Source organism: Scyliorhinus canicula, chromosome 15, assembly GCF_902713615.1.
Source record: "Scyliorhinus canicula chromosome 15, sScyCan1.1, whole genome shotgun sequence".
Lineage (NCBI taxonomy): Eukaryota > Metazoa > Chordata > Chondrichthyes > Carcharhiniformes > Scyliorhinidae > Scyliorhinus > Scyliorhinus canicula.
The window spans coordinates 23,723,529-23,743,213 of NC_052160.1; the positions used below are offsets into that span (position 1 = coordinate 23,723,529).

Below are 19,685 nucleotides of genomic sequence, written 5' to 3' on the forward strand. Positions count from 1 at the left end.
GTGGGAGTGGGTAGGCTATGTTTTGGGGTTTTATGTTTGTACCAATGTTTTACTCTTGTCTTGTTCTTTTGCACTATTGTGTATTATATAAAATGAAAATCAGGATAAAAATATATATTTTTAAATTAATGTTTTCCTCCAAAATGAGCTGAGAAAAGTGCAGTATGTAAGCTTGCTGCTGTCTGATTGGCTTTAAAGAATTACTAGAGCCTTTCCTTCATTCTATGCCTTCTTCCCCCCCTCATCATTTCCAGGCAGGAGGTTGCAGAATTGGCAGCCCCATAAGTTTGCGCTCCCGCACCCGTTTAAGTGCCTTGTGCACGGTCTCCGCAGCTCTACCCACTATAGCAGTAAGTGTACTGAAAACTTTGATCCTCTGTATGAAGTACGCCCCCAGTAACTTGCAGTCATCCAGTAGTTTTTTGTCTTTTTGAAAACTCTTTTACTTGCACTAGTGGCTGGCTGTCGTGATTGATCAAATGATTCGCCAATGCCCCACTACAAACTGTACGATGTCCAAGTATTTACTAGAGAATTGTTTTTACTTGCCAAAACAATGATTTTGTCTTGGAATTCGACAGTGTTTTGCCTGACGATGTATGGGCCTGGATGGCCGTCGATGATTCCTTTTTCTGACTCTCAAAATCTTTGTTGAAAGTTGTTTTTCTCCTGATTTTTACAGCCTAGTTCTCGTCGGCAGTTTCTTTTTTGTTGTAGCCGCAAAGAGAGAGAATCAGAGGTGCACACATCGAGTTCATATAACATAGCACAAGGCGTTTACCTACAAGATACTGCTCGAACAGGGTACCAGGTGAACTCCACAAAAGCCTCAAAATTCTCCGATTATGTCATTACATAACACGTGACATTACACCAGCCAATGGTGTTACTCTGATACATGACAGGATCCTAACATCAAATAAATGTTGTACTCTGCTACCTAAAATGGAAATGGGTTTCTACCCGTATTGAAACTCTACAGTTATTGGTTCAAGGAATATGTGATCCTAATTGGTTGTACTTGAAAGAAGCTAACATTTCTCATGGTTGAAGGAGATGTAATGGCTCTTCCTGGTCTGGTTGTTGTTAAGGGAGCAATTTTAATTCTTTTAGTTGTTCTCGGGAGTTTATCTTGCTAATGTTTGAAAGATCCCTTCCCAATTATAATTGAGCGCCGCAGCAGAAACCTAGGGAAAAAGTTGTTCCAACTCAGTGTCATTGTTGGACAAAATTAGAAAACTGGGGTTAATTTAAATAATATATGGCATACTTTAAAGATTGAAATTTTTAGAAGGGTTTAATTTTAAACTTCCTCATACTTTTTGACAATATTATTAGTCCATAGGGAAACTGTCCAATTAAGTCTACAGGCTCCAGATTACACCATGCTGTTAGAAGCTCTTGTTTAAACTCGTTTAAAATCTTGGACAATAATTATTCTAGTCCCAGTCGGCTGAAATGGGGACCCAGCCCATAAAAACTGACACTTCCTTTTTTGCATTGGTCAAAGGAATTTGCATTGATCTTTATCAATTTATATTCCAATTTTACTTCCAGATAATCTGATGGGTGTGTTACTTTAATAACTTGTGCGATTGGAAAGGATGATAATTGTACATTTTCACGTGTTTAAAGAAAAACAAAGACATTTTAGTTTTAGTTTTAAATATTGTACCAACTGGTTTTCTATTACTACTGAACAGCAATTATTCAAGAAAGCAGTTAAACTTTGTTTTCTGAGTTTAACCTCTTAAAAAAACCTTTGAAGCCCTGGTTCTTCAATGTACCATGCTATAATCTAGATACATAAAGAAAAAATGCAAATGATGCAACTTTGATACTACAGCAACTTGCCTTTATATGTCACTTTTAACATATTTAAAACAACCCAAGGAATTTCACAGCGGCATTACTGAATAAAAATTACCGAGCCACAGTTGGAGAAATTAGGGCAGATTACGAAAAGGTTTCATAAAAACTCATCCTAAGAGCGCAACACATATTTGTAACACATATAAGCAATTCATGTGAATGCTTATTTTGCTATTCATACTCTAGTTCTCAAAGCTGGTTTTGTTATCCATATTGACCAACTTTCGCTTGCAACCTTGATTCACTTGCAACTTTACACTTGGAAAATATAATGTTACTATTAGCCTATTACTACTATTACTATTAATTGTTATTTGTTATGATTCCAGTTTTGAGGGCAGCACGGTGGCCTAGTGGTTAGCACAGCTGCCTCACGGCGCTGAGGTCCCAGGTTCGATCCCGGCTCTGGGTCACTGTCCGTGTGGAGTTTGCACATTCTCCCCGTGTCTGCGTGGGTTTCGCCCCCACAACCCCAAAAAATGTGCAGAGTAGGTGGATTGGCCACACTAAATTGCCCCTTAATTGGAAAAAAATAATTGGGTAATCTAAAATTTAAAAAAAAATGATTCCAGTTTTGATTCACAGATACTGGATGTTTTGTCTTAGAACAAAATAATATTGTAACTGTCTGTGTTCTAATTAACTACAGTTTGTCAAAATATTATTCTCTGTTCACTTTAACAGCTATGGTGGCTGCAGGCAAGATATACTTTGATGGCATTTCAAAATTGGGAGAGCTGAGTTCTCAGTCACCGGTCTCCAAAGAGCTAGGTAAGATGGGCGTGACTCAATGGATGCATTTTGTACCTCAGTTCACATATAAACTTTCTCTGCTGGGAGATAAATAATAAGTGTTATTTATAAAGTGTCTTATGTCAGGAACATCTTGGTGTTTCATGTACAGTCAATTTAAAATGAAAGTGCTGTTATGCAGGCGAACACAGACTGTTTTAACAGATCTTTCAAATAGCATTGCAATGAACAACCAGTTAATTTCTGCCTTGTGGATGTTGGTTAAGGAAGGAATGCTGCATCGGTTATTGACTGTTCTTCAAATTAATTAATAGGTTCTTTAATCACCATTTTCCAATTTTTGTATCAAACTTCAAAAACACGGTTACAGATTAACATCATTATTGATGAATAACTAGAAAAAGTAAGCACTGTGGCATAATTTCCGCTGGAGTACTTGTACTAAGGAACAAGAGTCAATATTATTCACTGGATTGTTTTAGGGTAAGGGTTATGATGTATTCACAGTCTTTTAAATTGTAATTAAATGTTTACTTGTTGAAACATTTTTTTTATGGATGGCTTTATGATGTAGCTGACTTTGGTGGTTCATCTACTTGCAAGTGTATTTAGCAACAGGTAGGGTTAGTGAAATCTTCCAGTTCTGATTAAAATCTGCAGATTAAAGTAAAGTCGCTATTGTCCCAGATGACCATTGGCTGCTTCCGCCTATGAGGGGGAGAGCTGACTGGTGGTGATTTAGCCTGAGGATCAGCAGACGAGGGGCAAGGTCGAGAAGGCGGACCTTCGTGAATAACCTTAGCCGGTAAAGGAATTGAACCTGCGCTGTTGACCTCGCTCTTCATCACAAACTAGTTGTCCAGCCAACTGAGATAAACCTGCCCCATAGATAAAGGTATTCAAGTAGGGATACACCATCCATATTTTCTTCACATTTTTTATATAATTTTTTAAAAACTCTATATAAAGTGGCATCATTGCAGACCAAGAACTATTAAAGTTTACATAACATAACTCTGAAAATACTGATTCTATTTTGCCAATTTCCTACCCTTCCCTTTGACTCCTGAAGACACAGACTTTTTGCTTTATTTTATGTCTCTAATTTTCCATTATCTATTCCAAGTGGTCACCTATGAGACACACAATTAATTTTAGTTGGTTTGTGAATTTTAACACAGCAATTAAATCAATTGCACTTGCACTTTGTATGATCTCTCTTGTGCTTGCGCTCTCTCTGCATCATCTTATTTACTTTTGCATTTGTCTTCCTATACTGCATGAAATCCAGCTGGATGGCAGCAAAGAAGATAAAAGTGGACACAGGTCTCCTAATACTTTGCCATCCTGACTGGAATTTAGCTCCCCTAGTTCTTCCAGGACTGCCGATGGCTAGCTTTTCCCCATGCATTAAATGAAAATACCTGCAATTGGTAGGATCATTATTCCTTTTCTGTTTCTCTGTCTGCTGATCAGATTTAAAAAGGAGAATGTTTATTTCCAGTGGTGTACCAAAAAAAATAGAAAGTCACCACTTCCAAGCTGTACTAGGACAGCTACAACTTTGGTTATCTACCCAACACTGTGGAAAGTTGCCCACAAAAGCTAGTTTAGCACCGTGGGCTAAATCGCTGGCTTGCAATGCAGAACAAGGCAGCAGCGTGGGCTCAATTCCTGTCCCAACCTCCCCGAACAGGCGTGGAATGTGGCCACTAGGGGCTTTTCACAGTAACTTCATTGAAGCCTACTTGTGACAATAAACGATTATTATGTCCTGTTACAAAAAGCACAACAATGTGCAGGGGTATGGAAAATGCAGAGAAATTGCACCAAGCCATGATGCTCGTTTAGAGAGCTGGTGCAGATGCGAAGAGCCAAAAGACCTTCTGCACATAACAATTCTTTGAATTCTAATCTAGCCAGTTGCCACCCCACCAGTCTACTCCCAATCATCAGCAAAGTGATAGAAGATATCGACACTAATACAGCAATAATCTGTCAGCAATGCTAAGTGTGGTTCCCAAGCTCCTGACCTCATTACATCCTTGTTCCAAACATGGATAAAAGAGCTGAATTCCACAGGTCAGATGAGAGTATTTGCCCTAGACATCAAGGCAGCATTTGACCGAGTGGCATTAAAGAGACCTAGCAAAACTGATGTTAATGGGGATGCGGGAAAGCTCTCTACTACTTGAAGACATACCTGTAGTATAAGGGTCTGGCAGATAAAAGGTTAACATGGGACTGAGTACAGTACCGACGTAAAAGAACACCATGATCTGCACCTCTGGCTCAGTGCAGTGTTAGACAGAACCGCATATAGAAGCAAGCATGGAGACAGCTCCTGGCCTGAACTTTTGCTGGACTCGAAAATGGAGTTTCCAATAGTTAATAAATATTTACTGTTGAGCTTCCTATGACTGCAAATATTTTAATAAGACCTACTAAACTATGTCCAACACCTTGCAACATGGCGGTGAATGGAACAACTCAAAACCTCGCAGAAACTGCAGAAAAAAAATAAAAACCTGGAGAACCAAAGAAAAGAAAATCAGAGACATTCTTTTTTTGAAATATTTTTATTCAAACAAATTTCAGTTTATCATATACAAAACAGAATATTGGATTTGGGCTTATTGTCACGAGTTCCGAGGTACAGTGAAAAGTATTATTCTATGTCCGGTCCAGACAGATCGTTCCATACATGAAAAACATAGGATCTATGATAAATACATAGACATCGGGTGAAGCATACAGAGTGTAGTGCTACTCAGTAGAGAAGATGCGCAGAGAGATCAGTTCAGTCCATAAGAGGGTCATTCAGGAGTCTGGTAACGGCGGGGAAGAAGCTGTTTTTGAATCTGTTAGTGAGTGTTCTCAGACTTTTGTATCTCCTGCCCAATGGATGAGCTTGGAGGAGAGAATAACCCAGGTGGGAGGGGCCTTTAATTATGCTGTCCGCTTACCGAAGGCAGCGGGATGGGAGGCGGTTTCGTGTGATGGACTGGGCTATGTTCACGTCTGTCTGTAGTTTCTTACGATCCAGGGCTGAGCAATTGCCGCACCAGGGGCAATTTAGCGTGGCCAATCCACCTATCCTGCACATCTTTGGGCTGTGGGAGCAAAACTCACGCAAACACAGGGAGAATGTGCAAACTCCACACAGACAGTGACCAAGAGTCGGGATCGAATCTGGGACCTTGATGCCGTGAGGCAGCAGTGCTAACCACTCCGCCAACCCAGCCCCGCAAACCTACCCTCCACAACAAATCCCTTGACCCCCTCCATCTTCCAAATCCTTATACAAATTGGTGACAGTACTGACATTGGTCCCAATTTACAATGCTGTCTGAATTGGCCCCAACGTCTTAGGGATGCCACCATCACCGTGTTCGTAGAGAACCTGGCTGGAGAGATTGGAAGAAGGGCTGTAATGAACATCCTTAAACACAAATCTACACAGGAAGCCTCCTCCATCTGCCCGACCCCGACCCAGCCCAGTCCATCAGTCCATTGAATCCTGGGGTTCTTACCTGCCACGATAAAGGCCAAGATTAACTTATCAAGCCCCAACAAAAAAAAACTTCAGGAGGGAGATTGGGACACACGGAAAACAAATAAGAACCTTGGCAGAATGTTCATTTTGACCGCCTGCATTCTCCCCACCAAGGATCTCAGTAGGGCATCCCACATTTTCAAGGCCCCCTTCATCCCCTCCACCAGACTGGTCAGGTTCAATTAATGTAGCATGGTCCAGTCATGTGCCACCTGTATTCCTAAATATCTGGACCTCGTCTTCGCCAGCGTAAACAGCAACTTCCCCAAATCTGCTTCCTTTCCCAGGGGATTCACCGGAAAGATTTCACTCTTACTCGCATTCAGTTTGTATCCTGAGAAGGAACCAAACTTCCTCAATGGCTCATTATCCTCCCAACATAAGCGAGTGGGTCTGAAACATATAGCAACAAGTAGTCCACGTAAAGCACACCTTATGCTCCTTATTCCCCCCTCTCAATACCCCTCCATCACTTGACGATCTAAGCGAAATGGCCAATGGCTCAATCTCCACACAAACCGTAATGGGGACAGCAGGCATCCATGCTTTGTGCCCCTTTGCAACTGGAAGTACCCTGAACTCACCGTGTTGGTTCAGACACTAGCCCTGGGGGCACTATACAGCAGTCACACCCAGGTCTTGTTAGCCCAAACCCAAATTGCTCCAAAATCTTTAAGAGATACCTCCACTCCACCCGATCAAATGCCTTCCCCACATCCATGGAGATGATTACCTCTGGAACTGTGCCCAAGGAGGGCGTCAGCATTACATTTAAAAGTCTCCTGCTATTGGAGACAACTGTGTTAGCCCTTGACAAACCCCATCTGGTCCTCAGACATCACCTTCGGCAAGCACCCCTCCAGACACATTGGCAGCACTTTAGCTAGTACCTTTACATCGATATTCAGCAGTGACATAGGCCTGTAAGAACCACACTCCAAGAAACCTTTGTCCTTCTTTGGCTTGAAAGAGATCAATGCCTGTGCAAATGTGGCCGGCAACACCCGCCGAGATAAAGAGTCAAATAAGTGTGGTGCCAAAAAGGGAACCATTCAGCCCTGGTGCCTTCCCCCACTGCATTGAACAAATACAGTCCATAATGTCCAACTCCAGTGATGCTTCCAGCCACTGCCTCCTCTGCCACTGGGAAGTTCAACCCATCCAAAACTGCTCCATCCCCAAGTCATCCTCTGGAGGCTCAGATTTGCACTGCACCTGATAAAAAGCCTCAAATGCCCCATTAATCACATCTGGAGCAGTAGCCAACCTCCCTCCTCATCCTTAACCTCCGTTATCTCCCGCATGGCCACCTGCTGCTTCAACTGGTGGACCAATAACCGGCTGACCTCACCAAGCTCATAAATTGCCCTTCAAGAATGACGGTTGGCTTCCTGCCCGTACAAGCTCAAACTCCATCTGTAGCTTCTTCCTTTCCACTAACAACTCCGCTGTCAGGGTTGTGGTGCATTACCGGTCCACTTCCAAAATGGAGTCAACCAACCTCTGCCCCTGTACGAAATTATCTCCGCCCGACAGCCACTTCAACACTTCCCAGAACATGGAGGGTGAAATCTCCTCATCATTGTTGAATCCCATTTGTGAAGCCACCCTTTCACAAAACCCACCATTGTGTCCAACCTTCACAGGGGGTGCTGGGCTTGGCAGTCTCCAGCCGCATATCCACATAGCGTGGTCCAATTTTACAATCGGTGAGTACCCAACCCCCACCACTCCTGGGTGTAAATATTTCCCCACCACAAGAAATCTATTCAGGAGTAGGCCCAGTGTACATGCGAGAAGAAGGAAAACTCCCTCTCCCTCGGATATCTAAACCTACATGGATCCACACCCCCACTGCTCCATGAATATTGCCAGATCCTTTGCCATCCATCAAGTTACAAAGGACTTGGGGCTCGATCTATCTATCCTTGGATCTAATACACAATTGAAATCTCCGCATGACCAAATGATATGAATCTAGCTCGGGGATGGCCCCAACACCACCTCGATCACATCCGCGTTGTTCCAATTCAATGCATATGTGTTCCTTAAAACCACCGAAGCACCTACCAACACCCCAATCACTGTCACGTACCCCCCCCCCCCCCCCCCCCCCTCCCCAAAAGGGTCTGTCAGAATACTGGCTGCTGTAAAGGCCATCCTCCTGTTCATCAACACCGCCACCCCCCTTATCCTTGCATCAGAATTTAAGTGGAACACTTGCCCCACCCATCCCTTCCTTAACCTCGCCTGATCCTTAACCCTCAGATGTATTTCCTACAAGCAGATTACATCCATCTTCAAATGGGAAAACACTTGAGACTTTTTAACCCTCTTTTGTTCCACGTAACCATCCTAATTGAGGGTCACTGTGCCTCTCTCCTCCCCCCCCCCTGAATAGAATCAGCCATACTGCACCCATGAGGAAGTCCAACATGGCCCAAACCTACACCGTTTCCAGGCCCACACAATATGGTCACTTTCACCAACCCCACACCAATCCATAAACCAAGAATCCTTCATCACCAGAACTCTACCCTCCACCCTCCCCGTATGTCCTCGAGCAACTATCCAACAACCCTCCGCACCCCTTTCCCCCCATGAACATTAAATCAACAACTCACCCAACTCCAAAACGCACCCTTTCCCACCACCCCCACAAAGAAAACCTAGCCAACGTAGGCTCACTGCCATTACCCACAAACCCTTCCCCAGCCAACCAGTCGCAGCCCTCTCCCACTCCGCTCCCATTAATTATCACACCTGCTAGCAGGGTGACCCCTACTTGGGGAATAAGGAAAAAAACAAACGCCCCCCTTTCCCAATCCAACTTTTAATATCGTACATTTTGGGAAGAACGAACTTGCACCCTCTTTCAAGAAAACAAGAAATCTCCTACTACCATGTAAAAACAGAAAAGCAAAAGCACCGAAAAAGGCAAGATACATAAACATGGAAAGTTCAAAACTCTTATGACTTCCAACAACTACAATCAGAACTCTCTCTCCATTTTCCCTCTCAAAATAATTTGCCTCCTCGACATGTCAAAATAATGGTCTCTGTATTTATACGTCACGCACAAGTGAGTTGGGTACACCACTCCAAACCGCACCTTGCTCCTGTAGAGTGCCACTTTGGCCTTGTTGAACCCAGCTCGCTGTTTTGCAAGCCCCACATCTTGATAAATTTGGATATGATGGCCCTCCTACCTACTTTCTCGCGTGGCCTTCGCTCACTTTAAAATCCACTCCTTGTCCAGATATCTATGGAGACAGACTATGACCAGCTGCGGTGGATTCCCAGATTTGGGTTTTTTCCGCAGTGACCAGTGGACCCGGTCCACCTCGGGAGGGCTCTCAAAGACCCCCTCCCCCACCAATATCCCAAACATCTTCGCCACATACTCTGTGACATTCTTACCTTCAATGCCCTCTGGTAGCCCAACAATCCTCAGGTGCTGGCGCCTGGACTGGTTCTCCTGGTCACTCACTTTGTCCTTCAATACCTTTTGTGCCTCCACCAGTAACACCGCCTCTGCCTCCAAAAAGGCAATCCAGTCACTGTAGTCTGTGGGCACCTCCTCCACCTCCGGAATCATCTAGCCCTGCATTTCTAACTGCTGTTCCATCCTATCCAGAGTCAATCGAATGGATGCCACTGACACCACCACCTTAATTATCCTGGATATGACCTCCAACATCACCAGTATTAGTTTCTTGGATTCCCCGTGAGGAGTTCCACTAACCTCTCCATTGTCCATTGGGAGAGCAACGACGACACGGCAGACTCTGCCATTTTCTCCTCTACTGCACCATGAGAGCCTTCCGAGTCTGTTGAGGGGCCTTTATTCAACTTCGGTCTCATAGTGTATTCTCCAGACATTCCACCGGAGGAGGAAGCAACAAACTTAAATTATCCCATTTATCCTCCCAAAACTGCATCCATTAACCGGGCAAAAAGGGCCAAAAACCAAGTTCCCAAGTGGGAGCCACCTTGTGTGACTGCTCATCTCATAGCCACCACCAGAAGTTCCAAAATCAAGAGGCATCCTGACCTGAAGAAAAGCATAAGAAGCAAAGGTGCATAAGCTCCAAAGAAAGGCTTGGAAGCTAAAGGCAAAAATTAAATTCCTCATTACAGCACAAGACTCATTGAGTCTCATGGAAATCCAGTTTCAATACCCAGAGTGTGCAGTGAGAAGACCTAGCATGGGTGAGCTAGAAATGTAAAATTCCTGGACAACACAAGTCCTGGAAATAAAAGTTCAATACCACAATAGTCATAAATTGCAAAATTACAGTCCAATAACGTGACTGGCTACAAACAACAGACATGCTATTTTATGGGCCAGAAGGAATCCAACTTCCAATCATGGGCATGATTCTGGAACTGTTAAGATATGGGACAAACAAATCTTCAAGCTTAAATCTGTAACCAGCCTTTATCTCTCAAGAAGAGATGCTTGTATAGTCCTGAATCTTCTCCAAACAGCAGAAGATGTCAAGCAACCACAGTTGTAACTATACAGAACTGCAAGTTCCCAAGAGCTCCAAACTGAAGGATTTTCTTAACTGGTACTTCAGCTGTGAATTGTCTTCTCTTTGCAGAGCAGGTTTATTTCCTTTGTTACAGTGCCAGAAGCTCCTCATTGGTCAGACCAACCAACCACTCAGATGGTTACCATGACACCTCAAGTAGATGACAGTCAAGTGGCGAATTAGCCAATAGATGAACCAGCAACGAGAAGAACCACCACCTCCAGCTCCGAGGCCAATTAAAGAGGGATGCCCCAAGACCGCAGAGCAGATGCATAAATCCCAGCCAGCATGGCAGTGCCACAAACATTGTGGAACTGAGTAATAGTCATCCATTTATGACAGCACACTGCATGGCCAAATGCAAAGGTGAGCTTCCTCCCAACAGGAAGATCCATCTTCCATCCGAGGGTGCATCCCGGTGAGCCGCATGAAGGACTAAGAGAAAAAATAATTCTAGAGATTAATCCAGAGTTTGTTTTCCCCTTAAGGAGAGGGATAAACCAACCACCATCTATTACTACAATTGGGGAATCGACAAACAGAGATGTAATGCCAAAGAAGGGACTATTAATACCTTAATAAGACCGACCAAACTATGCCCAACACTTTGTAAAAAAACCCGACACACAGGAGATGGTTGTGGTTGTTTTGAGGCCAATCATCTCAGGCGCAGTACATCACTGCAGAAGTTCCTCCAGGTAAAGTCCTAGGCCGAAACACCTTTGCCTGTTTCATCAATGACCACCATATGTTCATATGTCCATTGTGATCGCATTTGATTCAGTACCATTTGTGACTCCTCAGATACCAAAGCAATCTGTGTTTTTCTGCAGCAAGATTTAGGCAACATTCAGGCTTGGGCTGCTAAGTGGCCAATAACATTGCCTGGCACCTGAGAATCAACTTCCCAGATAATCAACTATAAAAGACCTCACAACCTGTAGTGAACCCTTCACTTTACAAGACCCTCACTTCAATTTTAAATCATAAAATCCACTCAAGAAACCACAGGCCTGCCACATGGGAGACTCGAAATCATAAATCAGAGACTGAATTATCTGTAAACAGTCTTTGTTTGTGTGTGTGTATATGTGCTCGCATGCATATGAGACCGAGTGTGTGACATTGCTTTAATTCGGGGTAAGTATTAAAGTCACAAAAATTTGCTGCTGAACAATTGAATTGGAATACGCACTGCAAGGGTAAGGAAAGGCACACCTCTTTCCATTCAAAATATACTGATTGTGGCCGATAAAAGAGGACATAAATTCTGTCCGTTACACAGTGGTTACAAGAGCAGGTCAGAGGCTGGGAATTCTGCGGTATGTAACTCTCCTCTTGACTTCCAAAAGCCTGTGCACAATTTTCAAAACACAAGTCAGGACTCTGATGGAATGCTGTCCACTTACTTCAATGAGTGTACCTCCAACAACTCAAAAAGCTCAACACCTTCCAGGACAAATCAGCCCATTTGACCAACTCCCCATCTACCACCTTCAACATTCTGTACCTCCATCACCAGCACACCGTGCTAACTGTGTACCATATACAAAGTACGCTGCAAGTCACTTTTGCAGGCTGCGTTGATAGCACTTTCAAACGCACAACCTCTTCCACCAGAAGGGCAATGGCAGCAGATACATGGGGACACCACCACCTGCACATTTCCCTCCAAGCTACATGCCATCCTGAATTAGAACCAAATTGCTGTTCCTTCCCTATCGCTGAAAGAATAAAATGTACGCATTTTATTTTGATAATTTGATTTTTAAAGTTTTTTATTTTGCAGTTTATATTATAAGAGGTAACTGAAAATATCATAACATCACTTAGAGGGCAGCACGGTGGCTCAGTAGGTTAGCACTGCAGTCTCACAGCGCTGAGGTCCCAGGTTCGATCCCAGCTCTGGGTCACTGTCCGTGTGGAGTTTGCACATTCTCCCTGTGTTTGCGTGGGTTTTGCCCCCACAACCCAAAGATGTGCAAGGTAGGTGGATTGAACACGCTAAATTGCCACTTAATTAGAAAAAATTAATTGGGTCCTCTAAATTTTTTTTTAAAATAACATCAATTAGCACTGTAGATAGCTTGTTCACTGCAGCTACATGTACCATGCATTAGTAAGAAAAGTCTTTCTTTACTCCCATCTCCTTTCAGTATCTTAAATATTCCACAATATTAGCCTGACACAGTGGTTTATTTGCAAGGATATAAAACTCAAGTTAAGACCACTCTAACTGTTTGTCTTTTCTGGTTTTGTTAATATGTCCTGTGCCTCATTCCAAACACTGCAGTGTGATTTTTCTCATATTGTACGCAGACTATTGGCAACATAAATACGTTTAGCAAACTGTTTAACACTGTGTTTCTATTGCAGCAACACTGCAAGACAGTTGCCATGAAACCCACTTCTTTTGCATTTTGGAATTGATTCCCAAGCACTGTTGCAAAAAATAATTTTGCATGCACAAGCTTAATGTGCAATTGTTTGAAAGTAAGACTGGTTATTTTCCATATAGACCACTGAAGTTTAAAAACCATTTTAGTGGCCTAAGTATACAAATTGATTGACAAAAAGATTGTCTGAAGCCAAAGACAAAAATACCTTGCATTTATCTAGCACCTTTCACTCATGATTTCCCACATAACTTTACAGCTAATTAAGTATCCTCAAAGTGTAGTCACTGTAGGCAATGTTAGCATATGCGGTAACTAATATATGCATGACAAAATCTGACAAACAATAAGATATATTGGGGCCGCACGGTAGCATGGTGGTTAGCATAAATGCTTCACAGCTCCAGGGTCCCAGGTTCGATTCCCGACTGGGTCACTGTCTGTGCGGAGTCTGCACGTCCTCCCCGTGTGTGCGTGGGTTACCTCCGGGTGCTCCGGTTTCCTCCCACAGTCAAAGATGTGCGGGTTAGGTGGATTGGCCATGCTAAATTGCCCATAGTGTCCTAAAAAGTAAGGTTAAGGGAGGGGGGGGGTTGTTGGGTTACGGGTATAGGGTGGATTTGTGGGTTTGAGTAGGGTGATCATGGCTCGGCACAACATCGAGGGCCGAAGGGCCTGTTCTGTGCTGTACTGTTCTATTCTATTCTATAATATATAGCCAGATGATATTTTTAGTAATGTCAGTTCAGAGATACATATTGACCACAAAAGCCAAAATGTCTTTGAAAAACACTGTGGGATCTTTTATGTTCACTGAGAGGGCGGACAGAACCTGGGTTAAATATTTCAGCCAAAATGTGACACCTTTGACAGTACTTGCTCATTACTGCACAGAAATGTCAACCTGGATGGGCAGGTGTAATCTGAATTTTGAATTTCTACACAATGGTTTTTCTGATTCCACTAACAGCTCAGATGTATGCAGCTCTGTGGAGGTGGGACCAATGTAATTAATTTTCCTCTGAAGGGAGACAATGGGCAGATGATGAGAAAATAGGAAATTATTCTACTTCATGTATAATACTCCCCTTATTGTTTCACGAATAAAAAGTCATCACTTAATTTAACATGGAATAGATGATGCCATCATGCCTGTGCATAGTTTGGTAAGATGTGCAGAAAATAAGTTCCAGGTAAAATTATGTTATCTACTGAAAAAGCAGTGCTCAGGAAGAATCAGGATTAAACTTTAAGGGGTAAGGTCTTGTTTTTGATTGCTATCCCGAAATTCCGACGACAGTGTTTTTTTTAGTACTACGTCAAATTAGGGTTTGATTCATCTGTGGTGCTCCCAGTATTGAAAAGCTGGCCCATGTCCACTTCTTGAACCATTTGCAGGTGTTATTTGCACAGCTACTGAAGGGCTGCCAACGTGAGTAGAACTCGAGCCTGGCATAAACTGTCAACATCAGAAGAGAAAAGAGGGACTTCTGGTGGCGGCTATGAAGGAGTAGGTCGCACATTTGGTAGCTCCCGCTCAGGTCGGACCTTTGGACCTTTTCCCCCCATTTTTTATCGGACATGATTTGGAAAATTCATGGTACAGGCAATTATTGATTGAATTCCCACATCGGTGCATGGAGAGGCGGACTAGATGTGCTCTGAAAGGAAGAAACAGACGAACAGAGAAGGCTTGGGCTGAAGCTGCAGCGGGGGACAGCATGGCAGATGATCTGGCTCGACGACCCAGCGGTCAACAGAGCAGCTGATGCAATTTATCCAGGAGGGCTTCGCCAAGCAGAAGCAGGAATGCTTGGACCCAATTAAAGAATCGATTGCACAGCTGGAGCTCAGATTGGATTCCGAAGATCGGGCGATCCAGAAAGTAGAGAAGGCGCTGGCTGAGCAGGAGGAACATCAAACTGCAATGGAGTTGGAGGTGAGGATGCTGAGAGACCAGCAGAAAAGGCTCCTGGAAAAGGTGGAGGAGCTAAAGAATAGATCCTGCCGGCAGAACCTGAGAATTGTTGGTGTCCCGGAGTGGCCCGAAGGAGCGGACACTGGGGCATACATAGCGGGCATGTTCGAGGTGTTGCTGGGGGATGGGACGTTCTCCCAACCCTTGGAGGTGGACAGGGCTCACAGAGTGCTCGCGAAGAAGCCACGAGTGGGGGACCGAGGGCAATGGAGATTCCACAGCTGAGGAAAACGAGGGGGGCGATCAATGAGCATGGGGAGAAGGCCAGCAGAATGCTTGCACAACAGCTCAGAAAGAGGGAGGCAGCCAAGGAGATAGGGAATGTAAAGGGAGCCTGGTTGGAGACGCAGCAGGGGTGAATAAGGCGTTCAAGGAATTTTACAGTAGACTGCATGAGTCGGAACCCCCAGCAGGGCCGGTGGAGATGCGGCACTTAGGGGGGTTGGATTTCCCGAAGTTGGACGGGGGGGATTGGTAGAAGGGCTGGGGGCCCCGATCGGGTTGGAGGAGATAGCGGAGGGTCTGAAGGCCATGCAGTCGGGTAAAGTCCCGGGGCCGGACGGCTACCCAGTGGAGTTCTATAAAAAGTTATCTGGGATATTGGGGCCGCTGTTGATAAGGGCATTCAATGAGGCAAGGGAGCGTGGGGTGCTTCCCCCGACGATGTCACAGGGCACGACCTCATTGATCCTGAAGCGGGACAAGGACCCGGAGCTATGTGAGTCCTGTAGTCCGATATCCGTATTGAATGTGGGCGCCAAACTGCTGGCCAAAATCTTGTCGTCTAGGATTGAGGATTGTGTTCCGGATGTTATTGGGGAGGACCAGGTGAGGTTTGTTAAGGGAAGGCAATTGGTGGCCAATGTAAGAAGGTTGTTAAATGTGATCATGATGCCCCCGGAAGGTAGGGAGGTGGAGGTAGTGGTCGCTATAGACGCAGAGAAGGATTTTGATCGGGTAGAATGGGAATAGCTATGGGAGGTACTGGGACGGTTCGGATTTGGGCGGGGCTTTATTGACTGTATCAGGCTCCTGTTGCAAGCGTACGGACGAATAGGACAACATCGGACTAATTTAGGCTGCACCGGGGGACGAGGCAGGAGTGCCCCCTCTCCCCACTGTTGTTCACATTGGCGATTGAGCAGCTGGCAATTGCCCTGAGAGCCTCAAGGAGCCGGAAGGGGCTGGTCCGGGGGGGAGACACAGACAACCTGCTCCTGCATGTATCGGACCATTGGAGGAGGTGGAAGAAATTCTGAGGATTCTGGGGGAATTCGGCTGGTTTTCAGGGTATAAACTAAATCTGGGGAAAAGTGCGATGTTTGCAGTCCAGGCAAGGGAGCAGGAGAGGCGACTGGGGGAACTGCCGTTTAGAGTGGTGGGGGAAGCTTTCGGTACCTAGGCATCCAGGTGGCGCGGGAATGGGAACGGCTGCACAAGCTAAATCTGGCCTGACTAGTAGACCAAATGAAGGACGATTTTTGGAGATGGGACGCGCACCCGTTGTCACTAGCTGGGAGGGTGCAGACAGTGAAAATGACGGTCCTCCCAAGATTTCTGTTTGTGTTTGTGTCTCCCCATCTTTATTCCACGGTCCTTTTTTGAACGGGTCAATAAGATAATCACTGGCTTTGTATGGGCGGGCAAGACCTTGCGAATAATGCTTGAGCGGAGCCGGGGGAGGGCGGAGTGGCGCTGCCGAACTTTGTAATTACTATTGGGCGGCGAACATAGCCATGATCAGGAAGTGGGTGGTGGTGATGGGGGGGGGGGGGGGGTGGGGGGGGGGGGGGGGGGGGTGTCAGTATGGGAGCGTATTGAGGCAGCTTCATGCAAGGGCGCACCAATTTGGGAGTGTTGATTACAGCACCTCTGCCATTACCGCCAGCATGGTACTCCACCCGCCCGTGGTGGTGGCGGCCTTGAGGGTCTGGGGACAATGGAGGAGGCACGTGGGAGCGGAGGGAGCATCGGTGTGGTCTCCAATCTGTAATAATCACCGGTGTGCCCCGGAAAGGATGGATGGAGGGTTTTGGAGATGGCGGAGAGCAGGGATTGACAGGATGGGGGATATGTTTATAGAGGGGAGCTTTCCTAGCCTGAGTGAGCTGGAGGAGAAATTTGGATTGGCATGGGGAAATGAGTTTAGGTACCTGCAGGAGCGGGATTTCCTACGCAGGCAGGTTTCAACCTTTGCGCTCCTACCACCAAGGGGGATACATGACAGGGTAGTTTCTAGTGTGTGGGTGGGAGAAGGGAGGGTCTCTGACATCTACAAGGAACTTATGGGGTCAGAGGAGACGCAGACTGAAGAGCTGGAGCGCAAGTGAGAAGAGAAGTTGGGAGGAGAGATAGAGGATAGTCTTTGGGCGGACGCATTGAGTAGAGTCAACGCGTCCACAACATGTGCCAGGCTCAACCTGATACAATTCAAGGTCGTTCACCAGGCTCACATGATAGTTGCCCAGATCAGCAGGTTCTTTGGGGTAGAAGATAGGTGCGCGGGAGGGCCAGCGAACCATGTCCACATATTCTGGACATGCCCAAAGCTGGGGGATTCTGGCAGGAGTTTGCGGATATCATGTCCACAGTGTTAAAAACAAGGGTGGTACCGAGTCCGGAGGTGGCGATTTTCAGTGTCAGAAGATCCGGGAATCCAGGAGGTGAAAGAGGCAGACATTCTGGCCTTTGCTTCCCTGGTAGCCCGGAGATGGATATTATTAGCTTGGAGGGATTCAAAGCCCCCGAAGTCAGAGACCTGGCTATCTGACATGGCTAGCTTTCTCTGCTTTGCAGAAAATCAAGTTCGCCTTGAAAGAAACTACAACCGAGTCCCATTAGGTTATGCTTCCTTTGCTAGCTATAAATCTGAAACAGAACTTCAGGGGTGATTTTTATCTCTCTGACCTGGCGTACTCCAGGCAGCAGAGGAACTGAAACCAAAGCAACTAAAGCAAAATGCTGCAGATGTTAGAATTCTGAAATTGAAACATAAAATGCTGGAAACACTCAGCAGACCAGGCAGCATCAGTGGAGAGAGAAAAAGAGTTGGTGTTTCAGGTCTGTAACCTTTCATGGAAGTCAAATTCATTAATTTCCTGTCCTACAGCTATATTAAAGCTGTGTGGATGAGGCGTCCATGGGATTGACGTTGGAACTTTATGAATTTATATTAATTATGTTAGCTGAATATTTTGTACCCTAAAGCCATTTTTATGATCTATAGGACAGAGTATCCATCACAAATATACTGCTCAGCAGAAGCTGTCAAACAGAAGCGGAGTACCCACCCATACTTCTGGTTGCCAGTCTTATTTTTGTGAAGAATGTTTGAAGGAATGCTCCTTTAGATTCCACAAAACTGCTTGAGCCAGTGTTGTCCTGATCTTCCCACCCATAACGCCACTTCTGTGTTCCCAAAAGCACCACTGCAATGAGAGTTTGCTGCTCGCCAACTGAGGTATTGCACTGGTCCAAACTTAGCATGCTAATTCTGGATGACCATTTGGGCACAGTATTTAGAGTGAGGCCTGGCTGTTGCAATAGACTGCTGGCTTCCCACTGCAACTTTCAGTTGACCTAACCGCTCTTTTTGCCAGCCAAACATCCAGGATTTAAGATTTCCCCTTTAAGTGATATTATTCCTTTAAATATAAAGTAGCAAATCATGCGATGTTGTTTGTGTCGAATCAGTCGATACACTGGTTTGAAATGGGAGTGAGTGCTAAAGGTATGAACAATATCGGCATTGCTTCCTTAGGAAACCTAGTTTAGAAACTTTGAAATTCTGGAAGCCAGTTCTCAACAGATCGCGTAATCGGTTGACAGTAATTAGTTGTCTCTGGTTCTACAATCCTATTGATTTGAAGGGACTCTATGGTGTAACCTCTTGGTCGTGTTGTGCAAACACAATATGTATAGAGCCTGTTGAGGTAAGGAAACATCAACTTTATTGGAACACGTCTTACCGAGAGCTACATCTCACAACAAGGTTGCACAAGAGAGTGCAAGATCATAAAACATTGCATCACTTCCTAAGATGTATACTGTCTAATTAGCATATCAGTTAGAATGAATCCCTCCCACTACATCTCCCCAAGTCTCTGATTCCCATTATTATGCTACACTTGACTCAATCCCCACCCCCCTCCCACCACCAAAAGAGAAAACTGCTGTGGAAGATTCATCCATCGACAAGAGAAAATCAGAGAATCCCTGCAATGCCAAGGGAGGCCATTTGGCCCGTTGAGTCTGTACCAACCCTGTACTTCACTGGCCACCAAGGGGCAATTTAGCATTGCCAATCCACCTAACCTGCGCATCTTTGAACTATGGGAGGAAACCGGAGCACTCGGAGGAATCCCACTCGGACACTGGGAGAATAAGCAAACTCCATACAGACAGTCATCCAAGGCTGGAATCGAACCCAGATCTCTGAGCCTCAGCACCCTAACAGAGATAGAACATAGATAGAACATAGAACATAGAACAGTACAGCACAGAACAGGCCCTTCGGCCCTCGATGTTGTGCCGAGCAATGATCACCCTACTCAAACCCACGTATCCACCCTATACCCGTAACCCAACAACCC

At 45.1% G+C, this 19,685-nt stretch overlaps 1 protein-coding gene across 2 annotated transcripts in view; it reads left to right on the plus strand.

The window, feature by feature from the left end:
• Positions 1-19,685, plus strand: part of baiap2l1a (BAR/IMD domain containing adaptor protein 2 like 1a) — a 167,350-nt gene that overhangs the window by 32,181 nt on the left and 115,484 nt on the right. For both annotated transcript variants that reach the window (XM_038819842.1, XM_038819841.1), the window contains exon 3: positions 2,557-2,643. In XM_038819842.1, the coding sequence (XP_038675770.1) occupies positions 2,557-2,643 (87 nt within the window). The remainder of the gene's footprint in view (positions 1-2,556; positions 2,644-19,685) is intronic.